The sequence below is a fragment of the Schistocerca gregaria genome, chromosome 4 (assembly GCF_023897955.1).
Source record: "Schistocerca gregaria isolate iqSchGreg1 chromosome 4, iqSchGreg1.2, whole genome shotgun sequence".
Taxonomy (NCBI): domain Eukaryota; kingdom Metazoa; phylum Arthropoda; class Insecta; order Orthoptera; family Acrididae; genus Schistocerca; species Schistocerca gregaria.
In genome coordinates, this window is record NC_064923.1 from 256,058,236 (window position 1) to 256,078,652 (window position 20,417).

At 44.0% G+C, this 20,417-nt stretch overlaps 1 protein-coding gene across 4 annotated transcripts in view; it reads right to left on the bottom strand.

The window, feature by feature from the left end:
- Positions 1 to 4,740: 4,740 nt before the first annotated feature.
- The window catches only part of LOC126267028 (uncharacterized), a 117,011-nt gene continuing 101,334 nt past the window's right edge, over positions 4,741 to 20,417 (bottom strand). For 3 of the 4 annotated variants that reach the window (XM_049971807.1, XM_049971809.1, XM_049971808.1), the window contains exon 7: positions 4,741 to 5,128. In XM_049971807.1, the coding sequence (XP_049827764.1) occupies positions 4,994 to 5,128 (135 nt within the window). In that variant the 3' untranslated portion in view covers positions 4,741 to 4,993. Of the gene's footprint in view, positions 5,129 to 16,939; positions 17,387 to 20,417 lie in introns of those variants that run through there. The other variant, XM_049971810.1, reaches the window with a different exon arrangement.

Genomic DNA, 20,417 nt, shown 5'->3' on the forward strand with positions numbered 1-20,417 from the left:
TCATTTGCATAGTCCTCCTCCTCTTCTACTTTTTTAAATTGGAAATCTCAAAAGCTCTTCCTCAGTACTTTTTTTGCCATAAGAAGTTGCCGTGTACAGCCATCAGTGCAGTGGAAATGTGAACCTGGATTCTCAATGCAATTTAGTACAATGTGCTTCATGTCCAGTCATGAATGAAACAGTGCAGCTTGTGTACAGTTCTGAATAGGTCAGTATACCTCAAAGGATAATAGCTTTTTAGGCTGTGCAAACATTGTCACTTTAAGCAAGAACGATTGTCTGCATGGGAAGTTGTGTGACAAATTGGCCTACATTCTAAGATTCAGCTGCTATTGTGAGACATAAAATATTGAAGATCTTTTTTGTAGCAGTTGTCATGATCAATAACACCAGCTGATGACCATTACCTACAAATTAATAACTCATAGTCATCCCAAGCTGAGTGCAACAGAACTGTGAGCTGCCTTTTTATAAGCAACTGACTATGCATCTACCGCCATGTGATCAGCTACACCTCTGTTGTGCACATTGTGAACAACAATACAAACCCCCCAGCACTGCAGTGAACAAAGAAGGTAGGCAAGGAGACACCTGGAATGGAAACTAGAGAAACAGTTTTTGGTTCTCTTCATCTATGACTGCAGCATATGTCTGATACCTGAAGATCATCATAGAAGAAATGGACAGGCATCACTACATGTCCCAGACATGAAGTCGAACAAATTCAGCATGGAGATGGGTTATTCATGTTGTGGCCAGTGTCATGTACAGATTCCACAAGCCTCTCATTGCTACAGAAGGTAATTTATGACTGTGCAATATCGAGATAGGGTCCTTCAACCCTTTGTCCAACTCTACATACAACTTTTTAGTGATCCATTTGTCTTTCAATATAATGATGCATGATTACACACCATCCAACTTGTGACCATCTGCCCCCAGAGGTGAACAGAATGGCCTCTGTATCTGCTGTCACAAGTGAGCATGCGTGAGACCAGATGAAACTTGCAATGCATCATCATAGGAACACTCCTTCAAACAATGGGTAGTCACAGGAGGATCACCGTGAGACAATAGGTCGGGTTTGAGCAGCAGTCTATCAACACGTTATGGACAGCATGCTGAGGAGGATCTACACATTTTACTATGCATGGGGTGGAGGAACATGATAGTGAGTGTTAGCCAGTAGCAGCTTTCAATTTGACAAATGTGCACTTTCACAGATTGACAAGTGGGAGATTATATATATTCTGTGCAGTTTATTTGGCAAGTTAGAAGAAGAATATGAGAGACAAATAAATACAGTAGTTATTGCACAGAATGGGATACTGGATTCACATTTGGGAGAACAGTGGTTCTGTTCCCCATGAGTTCTTTCAGATTGTAATGGCTTTTTTTTTTTAAAGTGGAAGTTGATATCACAAGACTAGAAGCTGTGGACTGCTCAAATAGCCTGGTGATCAACAATTAAAGCCCACTCTATTCTTTTCTTTGCTGTACACCCTCTGCTGTGTAATATTGTCCAGAGTGGCTTCAGTAAAGTTTAATGAATTGTGGAGGTCAAAAAGAATTAGAATTTACCAATAAACAGGGAGAAAATGAGAAACCTGAATGACCTGTAATGGCCTCCATCACTGATGCAAAATCATATTAATGATGACCAGTTACACAGAATGGCCAAACACTGGTCTCTGGAAGATGCAGAAGAGGGCTGACCAAATAACTTAAAAGGATTGCACAACAAGAAGTGATTCTATGATCTGTCTGATGTCACTCATTGCTGATCTGCCAGGTTCTCTATCACACAGCTGTCTCAGAAGTAAGTGCGCATCGCTGCCTACTGGGGTGAATAACTTCAGTTTTTCACAGGCTGACTCACTGGCATGCTTTGTGAACACACACCACTTTCAGAGGCCTACTTGATGTTTTTATGAAATGGTGAACATACCTCTGCCTTCAGCCCAGCAGACCAATACCGATTGCAGTAGATGATGCAGACCAATACCGATTGCAGTAGATGATGCTATATCCATATTCACCAGAGACAACATGACTCAGCTGCTAGAGGAACAGCATACAAGTAACTACATTACGGTGAAACATGAAATAATTAACTAAGTGCTCTAAAATGCAAATGACTACAGTTGTCATCATCTGGTTTCACTGATATTCAAATTAATATGACTCTGGGTGTTGTACCTTCAGCAAAACTTTGCCCAGTATGGACTAACAAAATAATAAACAGTTTTTTTCTGTTATTTCCCTGAATTACTCGAGACAAATAACAAGCAAGTTGATTTGAAAAGATACAGATAATTTCTCACCAGACCCAAGCCTGTGCTCCATCTTTAGTGACATTGTCATCAATAAAACATTAAACCCTAAGCATACAGTATCAGCAAAAAACAGAAATTTTAAAAAGTGTTCCTTCATACTTGACATCACATCATTAATCCACTACAAATTGTGAAATACCTAAACCTTAATACAAACACTCTGAAGGATGTAAAGGTTCCTGTGCTTATTGCTGAATCATTACTTTACTGACTTTTAAGAATAATATACCTAGATGTATCAATATGTGGTCTGGACTTTGTTCCAGAATGTGGACTTAAGTTACCTTGCACTATTTCCAAGGAACATCTTGTATGTACCTCTTGTTTTCAATAACCTAGGGTGAGTAGTGATGAGAATGGAATCCATAATGCATCAATCAAACCTTCAAAATTTTTTCAATCATGAAACACAATATTAATGCAAACCACGGGTTTTTAGAACATAATGACAGCTAATTCCACACAGTGCAACTGTTAGCATATGTAACAGTAACATCTCCTACAACACACAGCTACAATTTTCCACCATTTAATAAATGGAATACAAAATGGGATGCTTACCGCCAATGACTGCAGTTACATATTCAACTAGTGAAATTTCTGATGCAGGAAGGCAAAGGGCTATGTTCTTGTCACAAAATCCTGAACTGTATCATCTAATTCAGAAACTAGAGCCATTAACTAATCCAGAAGAATCTGCGTTGCCTAGAATGTTTTCTTTATTGCAAAAAACATTTGTTTACGGAGAAACATATTATTGCAGCCATGTTAGAATTCTTGCTATGGATAAAGGGTCCCAATCAAACTTAAGCAAAGTAGTTCTCCAAATTGTAATTTTAAATATGTGTGTGCGTGCGGAATTACACAAACTTTCTAATCAGGGATATTATAGTGTTCATTACCCCTGACATGGAAGTGAGGACCTATACCTTGAGGAAATCACCTCTGTCTATAATGGGAGCAATACTAGTAGTTCAAGCTCATGTAATTGCCCCCAGCCCAGAGATATGTTGTAGCAGTTAGTTACTACATGGTATTTCCAACCGTACCACATACCTTAGTTACAGAGGACCAATCCACATTTACAGTTTTGTGCTATTGATCCAGAGGCTGTCACAAAAAGGGTTCAAATTAAACTTGCACAAATGTTCTTTCATGCCATGCAAGTACCTTTGGCAAATGGACTTGCTTCAACAAAGGACCAGGTCACGGTTACCACCCAAGTAGAAACGATGTCTAACATTACACCTTAAACCCTCTGTAGTTTGCAATAACTTCCAGGGCCACCGCAATTGAAAGCTGCCGAATAGCTTCATTGATGATCTTCGCCTCATCCTCTTGGACATCCTGCAGCCACCTCTGGTATATATCATCACCAAGGTCTCTCCCTTCCAAATGGCATGGGCCTGAAAGTTCAGACCAACCCAAGCTGGACCTGGTTGTCAGCAGCTGCTGGTTTCGTCATCCCTGATGGACTCTCCACTCCCATGGTGACTCATGCAACTTCCATGATGCCTCGTCCTGTCTCAGTCTTTTGTAGTGATGCCCATGGATATAGATCTCTTGTAAATAAATTGGGACACTCCCTGTTAGTTTGTGTGTAATTCACCTTTACACCTCATCAGTATATGTACTTGAGCCTTGGGAATTTGAGATGTTACTGTGCAAGATTTGCTGTAACATGGGTTTCCATGGCATAACATGTTCCACTACTCTTAGGTGGATGAAAGATGTTCATGGAAATTGAAAATGTAGTATAGGTAGTTATTAAGTATGGAAGTCCCGTATAGATGCAAAAGGAAGTCATATCGATAAGATGCGTTTCTACCAGAGTGTAAATGGTGGAACAATGAAGAATTGTGATGAGCATTACACATATATGTTGTGATCTATTGAGAGCTATAGGTTGTGAGCAATATGTGTCACCTGCATTTGTAAAAGTAACTGTACAGTCAAAATGTTGCTGCTATAAACAGAAGAGTTACTGCAAACCTGATTACGTCACTTCAGTAACACATATAGACCGTCACTTCAGTAACACATATAGACCAGAGCTCTCTTTCAGCACTCACCCCAGCTGCAAAAGGAGAAGTCTCATGACACGCTTTTGTGGCACTGTGTAGCAGGTCCACTCATGCAATTAACTTTAAGATCAGTGACTGCATTTTATTTGTGATGTAAAGTGTGTGGAGTAGAACATATCATAATCAAACACCATACACCCTTAACACTGCAGTCTGATGTATTTTCTAGTCAGTTGGTGCTTACTTTTGAGATGAGTTTAATATGCCAAGAACTTAGGCTACAACAACTGAGGTACTCAAAAATCATTGTTTAATTCAAGAAAAGAACTGAGAATTCGCCATGGAAGCCAGAACCCTATTGAAAAGAACTACAAACTTCATTAACTCTCATAATTTTTATTCTAGAAACAGAACAGCTCTCCAGATGGAGGCAAATAACAATGTCTGACAAAACACTAAATTTCCAACACACAATCAATCTACTCCAATGACCGGAGTAATTGCATAAGAAAACCTTGCATATTGTGCAAGGCTTAATTTCTTTAGGTATCTCATTCTCTGCCAAAGCTATTCTCTTCATATCATTTCATGTACACACATAAAATGAACATGTTGTTACCATGTATCTCATAATTATCTCACTGTCCATGAAACTGATCTCTGAGCTGGTGATGACACAGGTCTACGAGGTTGAATCTGTATTTTTGATTGACTGCAGTACTTGTCTTTGTACTCTGTCATCCAGATGCTGCTAGTGTTTGTCGAGTTCTGAAACAATACAAATTTGTAGTAAATAATTATGTTCATTATGAAACAGAAATCATACACAGTGCAACTTCATTCGTATTTAATTCTCACTCTCACTGAATCAGCCCCCCTCCTCTCTCTCTCTGTTTGTGTTTGGTTCCACTTGTGTATTTGGTGAAATTTATTTGCCCTAGTTATTTACAGACGTGGGGAAACACAATTTGTGCATTCTCCAAATTTCATTCTTGGTGTTAGTATATCAGCATAGTCAATAGACAGAATCAGTTGAGATTGTTTTATTATCGGTGGAAATGTGACACATGAGATAAAGCACTTATTTTCTTATGGTTGGCATGTAGGCAGAGAGATTTCTTATTGTTACAGTTTAATTTCATCTTCATGGTCTCCATAGGAATATTATTTAGGAGACTGCAACAATTGGTCTCGGAATTTTTGAAGCAGATTTTTGGAAGATCTACAGTTTCATCCATCAAGTAGTTTGCCATTTGAAGTATTTTCAGCATTTCTTTACATTTCCCTAAGATGCATGCCACAAAGTCATGATCATTTGCACTGGCCATCTTTGTAGACTCTTAATGTCTCCTGTTAGCTAGAACTGATGGGCATAAAACACACAGGTGATACTTCATCATAAGTTGTACACATGGTTTTTAAGCAATCAGTTTCATAGACAAACTGCAGTTTCTGTGTTGTACCGAATAAATTCAAGCCTGTGCAATACGATTTACCCACAACTGAGCCTGTGCAACCATTTCACTCTATGTATCCAAATGTTATAACAACCAAATATTTTTATGAAATGAATGACTCATAAATCCAGTTGTTAGTACTACTACTGATTTATATTTTGGACAAGTGCACAAGTTTGCATTGGTCTACTTTAAGATTTGGTGGCTAGTTTTTACAGAAGGTTGATATGACGGGATATTTTTTACTACATTTATGTGATAGCTCTTCCTCATGAGTTAATCTGGCTCCTTAATGCTCATAGTACGCAACTTCACAGCACTTTCCTTGGCCCACCTCTATAAATGATCAGAAATTCTGCACACTGACATTGCAGAGCCGTTACTTAACATAATGTGGTTTGGCAATGTGGACACATTGTTAAAGTTTTATTTAATTATCCACACAGATTCCACTAAGCAGATGACAGGATAGCAATATTGATAAAAGAAAAATACTGCAATTGAGGGCTTCAGCACCCAAACTGACTTTTGGCCAAGTTTGAAGAACTGTACGTCAGAGATCAATTGTGGTAAAGCTGCAAAACTTGTCAAGATACTTGAATTACTTGGACAGTGCATACTCTGGAAGTTTTATGTAATGACATTCGCTATTTTTGCTGCAGGCAGCACTAATAGTTTACAATATATTTTAATACTGGAAACTTATCCCAAATTTAATTGCCTTGGTCTTTTTCACATCGAAAGTTTTATCCATTCTGGATTTGGGACACTGTGACAGTCTTGTTAAAGGTTTCAGGGATTACTGCAACCAATTGCCATTGCAATTGGTTGCAGTAATTTCTGAAACATTTTTCACTTGGTTGATTATACAAGTTGCCCTATATTGACCTAATTGTTTGGTAGCTTGCTTATAAAACCTGAAAGTTTTAGATTTGTGCTTTTGGTAGAAGACTGTTTATTGAAGGAAAAATTCTTATATCCTATAAGGGATGCATGGTGTAAACTTGAACTAACCACCATTTGATCTTTCAAATGGTGGTTAGTTAAAATTTATATCAGGCATCCCCTATGAGATACAAGAATTTTTCTCTACAACCTATAAAATTTCCACATTTATTATTATTATTATTGCCACCACCCTGTAGGTCCCCAAGCACTCATGTTCTGTTATCACACAAGTAGTTGAAAAACTAGTAAATGCATAAACAAATACAATATGCTATGAATAAAAAATTAAACATTAATTTTATTCTGTAATTTTTCAACTTTTCAGGAACATGTTACAAAAAAACAAACTGACTTAAACAATTTAATCACAATTTTTTTTAACATGACTTTTTACACTGTTGCTTTGTAAATATTGTGTATTCAGCACTTGAAGAAGACCTGCCAAAGTGTACTTTGGTAATTTGGAGGCTGCCATTTGCTGACCTATGATTCCAGCAGAAGGCTGCAGACTGTTCTCCTGAATGAAAGGAACTGTTGTTGGCAATGAATCTACAGTTTTTCTTTATTTTTATCACAAAGTTGAACCCCACCAGATGTGCAAATGGAAAATATGGAACTGTTGACTTGTGTAACATCACCATGTCCAGTGCGGTCAACTGCAGTGTATCAGGCAAATGTAAGACTGTCCAGCAGTAGATTTTGCTATTAGTTGCTGTCATCTGACTGTCTCTACAAGTGAACTATGACAACCACTGTTGTTTATCTGTACCAATTTAGATTTGTGTTGTATAGAGCTTTGGATAATGCATGTGTATTTTCCACCATAACAAAGCAGTAGTGCTTGGACTTGTATCAAACTCAATCTGGAACTATTGTTTACATTAACTTCCATCAAGAGCTATTATTGTTTGGTTTCATAGACTACTAGACAATTTTTATCCATCATTATAGGAAGTTTGTGTTCAATAAATATTGTTACTAAAGTGTGTGTTACTATATCTGCAATGATCATGTGGTAATCTGTTAAACAACAGTTTGAGTTCTTTTAGAGTTGCACCAATCAAAATTCAGATGGTCAGTAATTGTGATTTAAAACTCTGTGTCAAATGCAATAGTTAACCAGGTACAAAGCTAAATAAGCAGCCATGTGGTGTCCACTATTGTTGTTGTTGTTGGGTGTGGGATTGAAGGGACCAGACTGCTAAGGTCATCGGTCCCTTGTTCCACGATAAAATCACACAAAATAAAAACTGTCAGTCGTTAAAAATGGAGAACTGAGACAAGGGACGACACAATACAAGAAAGACAGACAAAGACCAGACAAACGGAACTAAAATCACACCGAGTGTGAAGGTGGTTGGCCGACCATGAAAATAAGGAAAAGCCAACCACCAAATGACATTAAAACCCACAGTTTAAAACCACAGGCCAAAGGCCCAAGTCAATACAGGAAATAAAAGGACAAACACTCAAATCATACGATAAAAACCCCCTGCCCGAATAAAACTCAACACGAGGTCCGCCATAGCAACGTCATCACATAAAAGGGCAGGGAGGGTATCAGGCAGCCAAACGTCTGCCTGAGTCCTGTTAAAAGCGGACAGTCCACCAAAATGTGGACCACCGTCAGAACTGCCCCACAGCGACATAGCGGTGGGTCCTCCCAGCGCAACAAATGGCCGTGCGTCAGCCACGTGTGGCCAACGCACAGCCGGCAGAGGACGACAGAGTCCTTCCGAGAGGCCCGCATGGAGGAGCGCCACACACCGGTCGTCTCCTTCACCGCCCGAAGTTTGTTGGGCGTGGGCAGTGTGCGCCACTCGTCACCCCAGACACCAAGCACTTTCTGGCGCAAAAGCGACAGGAGATCACACTCCATAAGGCCGAGTTCCAGAGCCGGTGAACTCACTGCCTGTTTAGCCAGCGTGTCAACCCGCTCATTGCCCGGGATGCCGACATGACCTGGGGTCCAAACAAAGACCACGGAGCGGCCGCAACGGGCAAGAGCATGGAGCGACTCGTAGATGGTCATCACCAGACGGGAACGAGGAAAGCACTGGTCAAGAGCTCGTAAACCACTCAGGGAGTCACTACAAGGACTCACCTGAGCGGGAGCGGATATACTCTAGGGCGCGATAGATGGCAACCAACTCGGCAGTGTATACACTGTTCCCGGGTGCCAGCGACCGTTGCTCACAATGATCCTCTAGAGTAAGAGCGTAACCAGTGCGACCAGAGACCATCGAACCGTCGGTATAGGCCACGGCAGATCCGGGAAACTCAGCAAGCAGAGAAACAAAGCAGCGGTGGAGGGCCGGAGGAGGGACCGAGTCTTTCGGACCCTGTGCCAAATCCAGCCGAATGCATGGTCGGCGCACACACCAAGGGGGCAGACGGAGATTGGCCCGGAAAATAGGCAGGAGAGGAAAAAACTCAATCCCACACAGTAGAGCCCGGATGCGAACCGCGATCGTACACCCTGACCGGGGCCGCCTGTCTGGAAGATGGACGATCGAGTGCGGGAACAGGAGACGGTAGTTGGGATGCCCTGGCAAACTACAAACGTGGGCAGCATAAGCGGCCAGAAGACGGTTGCGCCAGATCCGCACTGGAGGAACACCAGCCTCCACAAGTAAGCTGTCAACAGGGCTTGTCCGAAATGCTCCTGTGGCGAGTCGGATCCTGCAGTGATGGATGGGATCCAGCAATTGCAATGCTGATGGCGATGCCGAACCATAAGCCACACACCCATAATCAAGGCGGGACTGGATCAGCGCTTGATACAGCCGGAGAAGGGTGGACCGATCGGCACCCCATCCGGTGTGGCTAAGGCAACGGAGAGCGTTTAAATGCCGCCAGCATGTTTGTTTAAGCTGCCTAATATGCGGCAGCCAAGTCAACCGGGCATCAAATACCAGTCCCAAGAACCGATGCGTCTCTATCACAGCAAGAGGTTCACCGTCAAGGTAAAGGCGTGGCTCAGGGTGAACCGTGCGATGCCGGCAGAAATGCATAACGCAGGTCTTAGCGGCCGAAAACTGGAAGCCGTGCGCTACAGCCCACGACTGCGCCTTGCGGATAGCGCCCTGCAGCTGGCGCTCAGCAACTGCAATGCCAGCGGAGCTGTAGTAGAGGCAGAAGTCGTCTGCGTACAACGAAGCTACGACGGATGATCCCACCGCCTCAGCGAGCCCATTGATCGCAATTAAAAACGGAGACACTGAGATCAGACCCCTGTGGGACCCCGTTCTCCTGGACCCGGTAGGAACTATGGGACGCAGCAACTTGCACGCGGAAGGAACGATACGACAGAAAATTCTGAATAAAAATCGGGAGCGGGCCCCTAAGACCCCACCCATGAAGTGTGACCAGGATGTGATATCGCCAAGTCGTATCGTACGCCTTCCGCATGTCGAAGAAGACGGCAACCAGGTGTTGGCGGCGTGCAAAGGCTGTACGGACGGCAGACTCTAGGGAGACCAGATTATCGACGGCAGAGCGGCCTTTACGGAACCCACCCTGAGACGGAGCCAGAAGGCCTCGAGACTCGAGGAGCCAACTCAACCTCCGGCTCACCATACGTTCTAGCAACTTGCAAAGAACGTTGGTGAGGCTTATGGGGCGGTAGCTGTCCACCTCCAGCCGGTTCTTGCCAGGTTTCAACACGGGGAGGACGATGCTTTCTCGCCATTGAGACGGGAACACACCCTCAACCCAGATGCGGTTGAAAACATCTAGGAGGCGTCGCTGGCAATTCACAGAGGTGTTTCAGCATCTGGCTGTGGATGCGGTCTGGCCCAGGAGCCGTATCAGGGCAAGCAGATAGTGCACTCTGGAATTCCCAGTCGCTGAAAGGAGCATTGTATGACTCCGCGTGGCGCGTGTGAAAGGAAAGCCTCCAACTTTCCAACCGCTCTTTCCGGGAGCGGAAGGCCAGTGGGTAATTCGTAGATGCGGAACACTTAGCAAAATGCGCTGCTAACCGGTCCGCAATCGTGTCGGAGTCAGGACACACCACTCCATTCAGCGAAAGCCCAGGGACAGAGACAGGTGGCCGATAGCCATGGAGTCGCCTAATCTTAGCCCAAACCTGCGATGCAGAGGTACGGACGCCAATGGTGGAAACATACCGTTCCCAGCACTCCTGCTTCCGTTGGCGAATAAGGCGTCGGGCACGGGCACGGAGCTGTTTAAAAACGATGAGGGTATCCAAGGACGGGTGCCGCTTATGGCGTTGAAGAGCCCGCCGGCGATCTCTAATCGCCTCTGCGGTCTCGGGCGACCACCAAGGCACAGTCCTCCGCCGAGGGGACCCGGATGAACAGGGAATCGCAGATTCCGCCGCAGAAACGATGCCGGTGGTGACCGACTGAACCACCGCATCAATGGTGTCATGGGAAGGAGGTGCGATAGTGGCGAGAGAGGAGAACAAGCCCCAATCAGCCTTATTCAGAGCCCATCTGGAGGGGCGTTCAGAAGAGTGACGCTGTGGTAGTGACAGAAAGATGGGGAAATGGTCACTACCACATAAGTCGTCATGGACACTCCAGTGGATGGATGGTGAAAGTCCGGGGCTGCAGATAGAAAGGTCGATGGCCGAAAATGTGCCATGGACGACGCTGAAATGTGTTGGCTCTCCCGTGTTGAAGAGGCAGAGGTCAAGCTGCGAGAGAAGAGTCTCTACATCTCTACCCCGGCCAGTAATCGCGGCGCTACCCCACAGGGGGTTATGGGCGTTAAAGTCGCCAAGTAACACAAAAGGAGGAGGCAGTTGTGCTATCAATGCAGCCAACACATGACGCGAGACATCACCATCTGGCAGAAGATACAAACTGCAGACAGCAATAGGCTGAGGCGTCCACATCCTTACAGCGACAGCCTCTAAAGGTGTGTGAAGAGGTACACATTCGCTGTAGACAGAGTTAAGGATGTAGACGCAGACTCCACCAGATACCCTCTCATAAGCTGCCCGGTTCTTGTAATAACCCCGATACCCACGTAGGGCAGGGGTCCGCATTGCCGGAAACCAAGTTTCCTGTAGGGCAATGCAGAGGAAAGGGTGACTGCTGATGAGTTGGCGAAGCTCAGCAAGGTGGTGGAAAAAAGCGCTGCAGTTCCACTGGAGTATCGCTTTGTCCATGTCCGAAAAAGGCGTGGAGGGACCGAGGAGGCAGATCACGCCACTGGGTCACCTGCTGCCACCGATGGAGGACCAGTACAATCTGCTTCCATGGTGTCCGAGGGTCCGGCAAGATCCAGGTCCTCAGCGGACGCCCGGATCTCCACCTTATCCTCGGACGCAGGGCCTGTAGGGAGCAGTGGGGTGGATGCCACCGCGTGTTCCTTGGCCTTAGAGGTCTTCTTCTTCGTCTTGTCTCTCTGGTCCTTGGGTTTCATTGGTTGGGAGGGCTCCAGCGAGTCAGTCTCCGGGACGGAGGAGGAGCGGGAAGCCCTGCGACCAGCTGCTGGTCTGCTTTTCTTCCATTGGCTGACGTCACCCTTCCCAGAGGCGGAAACCTGGGAAGGAAGGGACCCAAGGGACCCTTTCCGTGCTATTCGAGCCTGGGAAGTTTGAGGCTTCCCCAGCTTAGAAGTGGGGACTGATGTCCCCGATGGTTGGGGGGTTGCTGCTCCTGAGGCAGGTAGTGCAGGAGCAGCAGGGAGCGAAGTGCCCCCCACCATCAAGGGGGCACGTGTAGCATTCCGGCTCTGAGAGGTGGCAGTCTGAGGGAGAGCTACTGGGGCCATAACAGTAGTAGCCGCGGCGTAAGAGGCAGTCATTCGAACAGGATGGAGGCGTTCGAACTTCTGCCTGGCCTCAGTGTATGTCAGGCGGTCCAGGGTCTTATACTCCATGATTTTGCGCTCTTTCTGGAAGATCCTGCAGTCCGGCGAGCAAGGCGAGTGGTGCTCTCCGCAGTTTACACAGATGGGAGGCGGAGCACATGGAGTATTGGGATGTGATGGGCGTCGACAATCTCGACATGTGAGGCTGGAAGTACAGCGGGAAGACATATGCCCGAACTTCCAGCACTTAAAGCACCGCATCGGGGGAGGGATATATGGCTTGACGTCACAACGATAGACCATCACCTTGACCTTCTCAGGTAAAGTATCACCCTCGAAGGCCAAGATGAAGGCACCGGTGGCAACCTGCTTATCCCTCGGGACCACGATGTACGCACCGGACGAAGTGAACACCTCGCCGCTCTAAATTGGCGCGAAGCTCGACATCGGACTGCAATAGAAGGTCCCGATGGAATATTATGCCCTGGACCATATTAAGACTCTTATGGGGCGTGATTGTAACTGGAACATCCGCCAGCTTGTTACAATCGAGTAACCGGCGGGACTGGGCGGAAGACGCCGATTTGATCAAAACCGAGCCCGAGCGCATTTTGGACAAGCCCTCCACCTCCGCGAACTAGTCCTCTAAGTGCTCGACGAAGAACTGAGGCTTCATGGATGTAAAGGATTCACCATCAGCTCTCGTACACACCAGGTAGCGGGGCGAGTATGTTTCGCTGGCATCCTTAGTCTTTCGTTCCTCCCATGGTGTAGCCAGGGAGGGGAACGATTTGGTGTCATACGTAGTTGCGTTGTATTGAGCCCTGGAACGCTTAGAGTCTGCTGGCGGCTGGCCGCCAGCAAGAGATGATGTACCACACTTCATTGCGGGTCATCCGCCCTGATGCCACCTACTCCGACCAAGGGCCCTCCCCACGGGCGCCACCCAGCCTCAGCAACGACCACCTGGCAGGATGGCCATTGCCGGGAGTCCCAATGCCCCAAGGAGATAGGCATCTACTCCTTGGCATACGTGGGGAGTTAACGGCACTGGCATCAGCAGAGCGATCCCTGTGTAGTCAGGGGGCTACAACCAACAGGGTACATGGCGGCCCCACCACAACGGACTGGCTACCGTGCTGGATTTCAGGTGATGTAGTCCAATATCGTCATTGGCGCATAAAGCGACACAGCATAGCAGACTGCAATAAACTGCACCCAAGAACAAATCCACGCCCAAGAGATGGTAGATGAGTGGGACTGCTAAGCGATGACGACAAACCTGGCTAGAGATGGTAATGCATGATGGACACATCGCTCCTTGTAAGGCGCCCTTCCCCAATCGGCTCGCTCTTCAGAAAATTAGGAGGATGGAGGTCAAACCCGTTAGGGGACCATCTCACAAGGCCAAAACGTTTGAGACTCCTTTTAGTCGCCTCTTACGACAGGCAGGAATACCGTGGGCCTATTCTTACCTCCGAACCCACAGGGGGGGGGTGTCCACTATTAAGCATTGATCTTGATGAGTCAGAGCAGCCAGTACTTTCAGAAGTACATTGTCTATTCTTATCATACTCAGCTACTGTCAAAGTTGAAAGAAAAAATGCACACTTCTACTCATACTGTCAGAATTCAGACTCTCACAAGGAGTTGCTCTATCAAAAGTAATCTCAGCAGAATTGTCTCCGAGAGGCTGGTTAAAACAGTTAGAAAGTTGAAAAGAGAAAAAGGTATCCTAGCAACTCAGGGAAAACACAAAACAAAGTTCTTTCTGATGGAGAGAGAAATCAAGTAGTTGGACTTTTTTGAGGGTCCTGACATGATGTAATTGTAGATGTAGTTGGGCAATGTTTCTGTTACAACTGATAAAACAAATCTTCAGAAACGAAAATTACTATCACTAAGCTATATGAAAGAAATGTTTATTGCTTATCAAAACAAGCAAAGAAATTTTTCTAAACTCTATGAACTCAGGTGGTAGTGGTATGCCACTGATGGGTGGTTCCTCAAATCCGCAAGTCATCAAAATGGGTTTCACAGTGTGCAGTACTAAAACAATAGCTTGCATGCTGCATCAAAACTTGAAGCGTCTGAATCTCTGTTCAGTACATCAAAGGCCTGAAATGAAAAAGAATGAACTATCAGTACCGGGAACATGTAGAAGTCCCCCTCCTGGAGCTGGCTTTGGGCTGTTTGAGGATGGGGGCATTGGCAATAAAGATATCTGTTTTTTATTGTCTGGTAATACAAAAGCCACCATGGACTAATGCAAGCTTTTAATTTCAATACATATGACAACAAGTTCAGAAAATCATACATTTTATATTGTTTCAAAACATCAATTAGCTTGAGAAACTTTACTGAATGATTGTAGACCTATCAGAGAATAATAAGTATGAGAAAGTGATTATAGACATTCCAGGTACAAAGGAAGCTTGGTAATTTAGTATTTTGTAGAGAGAAAAAGAATGCTCTTTCAAATGGTGGGTATTAGACCTTGCTGTTTCTGCTCTTGCAAAGGGGCAGTACTGCTGGTGTGGAAGTTGCCTGCTGTACTTGTGTACATCATTATTAAGTTATTTGAACATTCAACCATTATTGCGGGAAACAAAACTCTTAGGATATGCCTCATAGTCATCATTCAAAGTCAAGAGCAACATATGATGACTGCTATCCTCAAATTACCACTTCTAAGTGTCCGGATGAATATGCAACAGACTAGGAAGTGACCTGTTTGGAAGCAAATCAGAGAGCTGTGTTGGCCCAGACACTATGCAACCATCTCAATATGATCAACCTGACCTGCAAGTATTTATTACAGATAAAAGCACAAACCTTCAATCACAATGAGTTAAAAATCACATTGAACTGTTTCTTTTATTCGAACAGCACTTATCCCCCAGTATTTCAGAGCATACAAGTACTAACCTGAGACTTAAAAAATATTTGCATGCTAATTCACGGCTGCATTTTAGAACCCTGAAGTATGACTTGGTCTGCACTCATATGTGAGACCTCAAACCCAACATTCGCATTCAGTCTTCAGCTAGTCGTAGAAATCTTTGACACTTAGTTTGACTTACGCTTCTTCCAGTGCTTTGTAAGTATGAAAAAGACATACAACACATTGCAATATGGTTATAAATCCACATGCTTAGCCGTAATGTCTCTGTAATTGAATAGATATTGTTGTGAGGAAGCTTTCTTCAAGTGGTGAGCCCACGTATGCACATACAGCAATTGTAGCTTGGAACCAGCAACAATGTAATCCTTGCCCATGACCTCAACCTGCGCGACCCCCCACCCCAGTCCTCAATATTTGGGAATCAGATTATAGCTCACCTGGTGAAATGGCTTTTGTTTTTAAGGTATTAGGTTTTTAGTGTTGTGGCATTAGACAATTTGAATGGATGCGTACCACACCAGAAAAAGTGCGTGATGACAACTGGAGGTGAGATACTGTGACAGACGAGGAAACTGAAAATATAATAAAATCATCCAGTATAGATTTGAACAGAGTGGCATTACCATTCACAACTGAAACAGCAGACTATGAATCAAGTCACTGAAGTGTAAAATAGCGACATGACTGGGATGGTAGTCTTACAGATACTGCCATCTAAGTGTTTCGAGCAGCTAATGTCAGAAATATTGTACATTCTGCTTCTGTTCTTGTTCTAAATGGGAACATCATTCATTGGTAGTCCTGCAGCGCTCCACTTATAAGAGTGCTGGAATGTATGCTCTTTCTACCTACCCTCCCTGCTTCTCAGGTGTAAATATGGTGGTGCTGCTACTGTGGCCACCTTGCCGCTTCAGTTTGCTGAGTAGTAGTCTTCTTCCTCTTCACTTTCATACATTATAATTTTCCACTCAGTGAACAAGCTTCTTTATGATTTTAATGATAACACCATGTCAAATCACGGATTCACTCTAATAGGGTTGCTACATGTGAATGTTTTCTTTTTATCGTTGCAATTAACAGTATTAACAGTATTTTATTGATAGCAATTTAACAGCCAAAGCAAAAGAGAACTTAAATTATTTTTATACAAATTTCATTTCAACTGCAAGTAATAAAGCAATGAGTAATCAGCTTTCTGAACGGACAAAAGGGTGCACTTCGAAACTGCTGCTAAGCAACAAATGAGGACAAGCACTGTTAAAAACCATGCAAAATACATTATTGTGAAACTAGTTAAGCATGAAATGGCCTTGGTGAAGCTGGCCGCTTTCTGTGTAACCACTACATGGAAACAAACGTTGCAGCAGAGAGAGAGAGAAAATCAGTACCTTACCACATATTTGCCTGTTGTTGATATCTTGATTACACGAAGTCGTAGGCTACTAGTACTGAAAGGGTAGGATGATTATGCGAAAAAGCATATGGGAGAGTGACACAAATTTTATTTTCAGATGTACAATTACAGTTTAAAACATTCTCAGTTAAAATTTATACAGCCTCTAATACAGTACATATCACTCGAGGATATTTCTAGAATGTAATTTAGAGCACTGTGTATGCTGTGTTTATTTCTTTAGTAGAGAAAAAGCACTGACCATGATGTCTTGTTTGGTCATGGAAAACAAACACCACCACAAGGATGTCAAGTAAACAAAATGGTGCAGTAATGACCTTTACTTTCTATTCACAAAGAAAAAGTAGAATGGTAAGAACACTCAGTGCACTGAGCTAGTACTAATAGGAAATACAAGATGTGCTGTCATCACTTTTAGGTGCTGTGATGACTCAGCGGCAGCTTCATGAAACAAAACTCTGACCCTATTCCTTCTGAAACTTCAGAAGTTAAGATATCTATGGATGCTTCCATATCTGTAAGGAATCATACAGAAGAGTTTCAGTATCACAGCAAGGGACTGGCAAATGTAACATACATAAGAACTCTCCTGCTTCGTGAAATCTCATATCAGGACTCTCCTTTACTTTCTCTAAGTGACAGCATATTACTGTGCCATTACTGTTGCTGCTTGAAGAAGGGAAATTTACCTATTTGAATGATGATCTCTTGCATATTGCTTTGTTACTTCAGTTATCACATCATATTTTCCACACTTAGTGGTATTTACGACATAAAAACTACAATAATTTCACTTAAGAAACTAAGTTTTCCATATGTACTGTCCACTGCTGATTCTGAAAGAAAATAATAAAAATATGTATAGCTATTAGATCAGTGTTGACACACTTATTTATCTTTTTTTTTTTTTTTTTTTTGAAGCAGCAAACAGTTTTTTCTTAGGGTGAAGTCTGAAACTGTTTGTAATGTCATTACTTACAGCAAAGCTTCTGATTCAGATGAAAATCACTGCAAGTTAAAGGTCAGTTACAAATTGTTACCGTTTTTCTTATCAAATTTTACTTTTTTTTCTGCTCTGCTTTCTTTGTGTACTTGATACTGTACACCCATCAGCTGGCAGTGAAACATTCATCACAATGTGTTTGGCAGTCAATGTGTTAAGACTTTAGTTCATGTTATTTTTCCCTACTCGTTTTATCTATTTTTTGATATCATATGTACAGTCTTTGTCTTCCACATGCCATCTGCCCCCAGGGCCACAGCATTTGTTTGCTGGATACAGGCGACCCTGGGACTGCCAAGCTGTGAATTGGTGCGCAACACCAGTCGTCTGTCACTGTAACCTCTCGGCATGCTCCACTGATGACTGTGTGGCATGGCAGTGGAGCATTGTGCTTCACAAAGGCCAGTGATCTTGGCTAACCAACTGGGTCACGAGAATGTGCAAACCTCTCTAGGAGATCCTTCAATCTTAAGGTGTGCTGTGCACCAATGAGATGCATGGCTGTCAAGGTGGAACAGTCTTTATCAGGTGTCCTTTGGGGACCTGCCACAACTCAGTCGTGTCAGGCGTACTTGGGCAAATGGGGCTCTGTCTTGGTGTCTGCTTATTTTCCGCTAGCTGCTCATGGGACCAAGGTGTTAATGCTTCAACTCCCAGTGTGATGAGTGTACCATCTGAATAAGGGAGGCGAGTCCATTACATAATCAACTGTATTCAGTAATGGAGCTTGCTGGTACCTTAATGTCTATTAAGCAGTTCCAAAATTGGTTCCTTACTGGTTGACACTAACGGGGCAAAGCAGGTGGAACTTCTTACGAAGTCAGTTGACTATAACATAATTGCTGAGTTGCATAAATCCCTCAACTCACACTATATTAGGGGCACAGACATCATAGAACTTAAACAAGAATGGGCACCACATGGAGAGAGGAATAATGGAAAAATTTAGAAGACCCTCACCTTCCTTGTGACCTACAATTCTCCAACGCTGCCTGTACACGTTATTGATAAGGGTTAGGCATTACACACTTAACCCTTTCTGGTGCTACAAATTCTAGCATTTTGGCCAGATAATGCTAAGTTGCAGAAGAGAAGTGACCTGTGGAAAGTATGGAGAGGCAGACCATGACTCTGAGACTGACTGGCAACTCCAGCAACATGTGTTAACTGCTCTGGGAGCCTCCCATCTAGAGCCAACATTCACTTATTTTTGCTGAGGAATTCAAAATTTAGGAAATAAAGTGACCAAGTAGATGCTCCCCATGTAGAAGCTGAAAAAGAATATAAGGTGACAAAACTCCCTATGTTTGCCACTTTGTATGCTTCCGTGGCACAGAAACCTCTTCCCAAGGGGACACTTCAATTCAGATGATGTCCAGCACACCATATCCACCACCAGAGCTTGTACATGCCAAAGTGAAGTGAGCAAAGACAAAGCGTTCCACGCAGCTATGACAGAAGAGACCAGCAACATATTCATAGTGATCATCATCCTTGAAGGGAAATGGTCATAACATTTGGGTCAAAAGTTTTCCCGGATGCCATTAGAAGTTGTTCCACATATTTGACTGAGGAGGAGGTCATCACGGATTGTGATGCCTCGTCACCATACACAGGCAGTCCCCCCCCCAATTCCCCTCACTCTACAAGTGCCTCATCAGCCCTGGCGCAAGGACAGGAATACATCAAAACCACACCACTGAAATGGCTTGCAATACTCCAGTGGAATATGAATGGATACAAGACTCATCTGGAGAGACTGAGACTCCTCATACAGAACAGACCAGTTGGCCTCCATCCCCAAGAGACTCATTTTCAACAGATTGACATACACATACTTGGATGCTGTCACCTCCACAGAAAAGACAACCTTACTGGTGAGAGGGAGGAAGAATGGGAGGGAGGAGGGGCTGTGGAGCAGTGTTCATGAAGGACACATTACACTCCTCACCTCTGCCATTAACAACACTAAAAGCAGTCACTGTTTGGATAGTGGCTCTGTGTATCTTCAGTCTCATGAGCCCATTGACAGTGAAGTCTTTACACATCATCTTGGTTTTCTAACCCATCCATTTCAGTTTATAGTGTTCTAACAGCACTTGCCCAGGGGTCTGACATGTGAGGATATGACAGGAATTAATGATAAACATTCGTCAAACTATGCATTTTAGCACCACTACGGGCCTCTCCCTTCTGCTTGCCTGTTTTTATAGACACTGCTCAATGGCGAGAGCACAATGACCTTCATGGTAGCAAGCACTACCCTGTCTGGATCTATTTGCCTGATGGAGCAGATCCCAAAAGGAAGGCATCAAGATAGCTACTCAGAAAGTTAACTGAATGCTTTACAGGTAGTTAGCTGTTTTTGAGCACTGACGGCATCAAGAACTAGGTGGACCACGTTATGGCCATGATCCATCACGCTACTGATGCATCCAGCTTGATGTCAATGGGAACATCTACGAGGCACCCTGTCCCTTTGTGGAATGATAAATTGTTCTGCAACCAGAGACAGCAGGGTGGCTACTGACCATTCAGTCAGT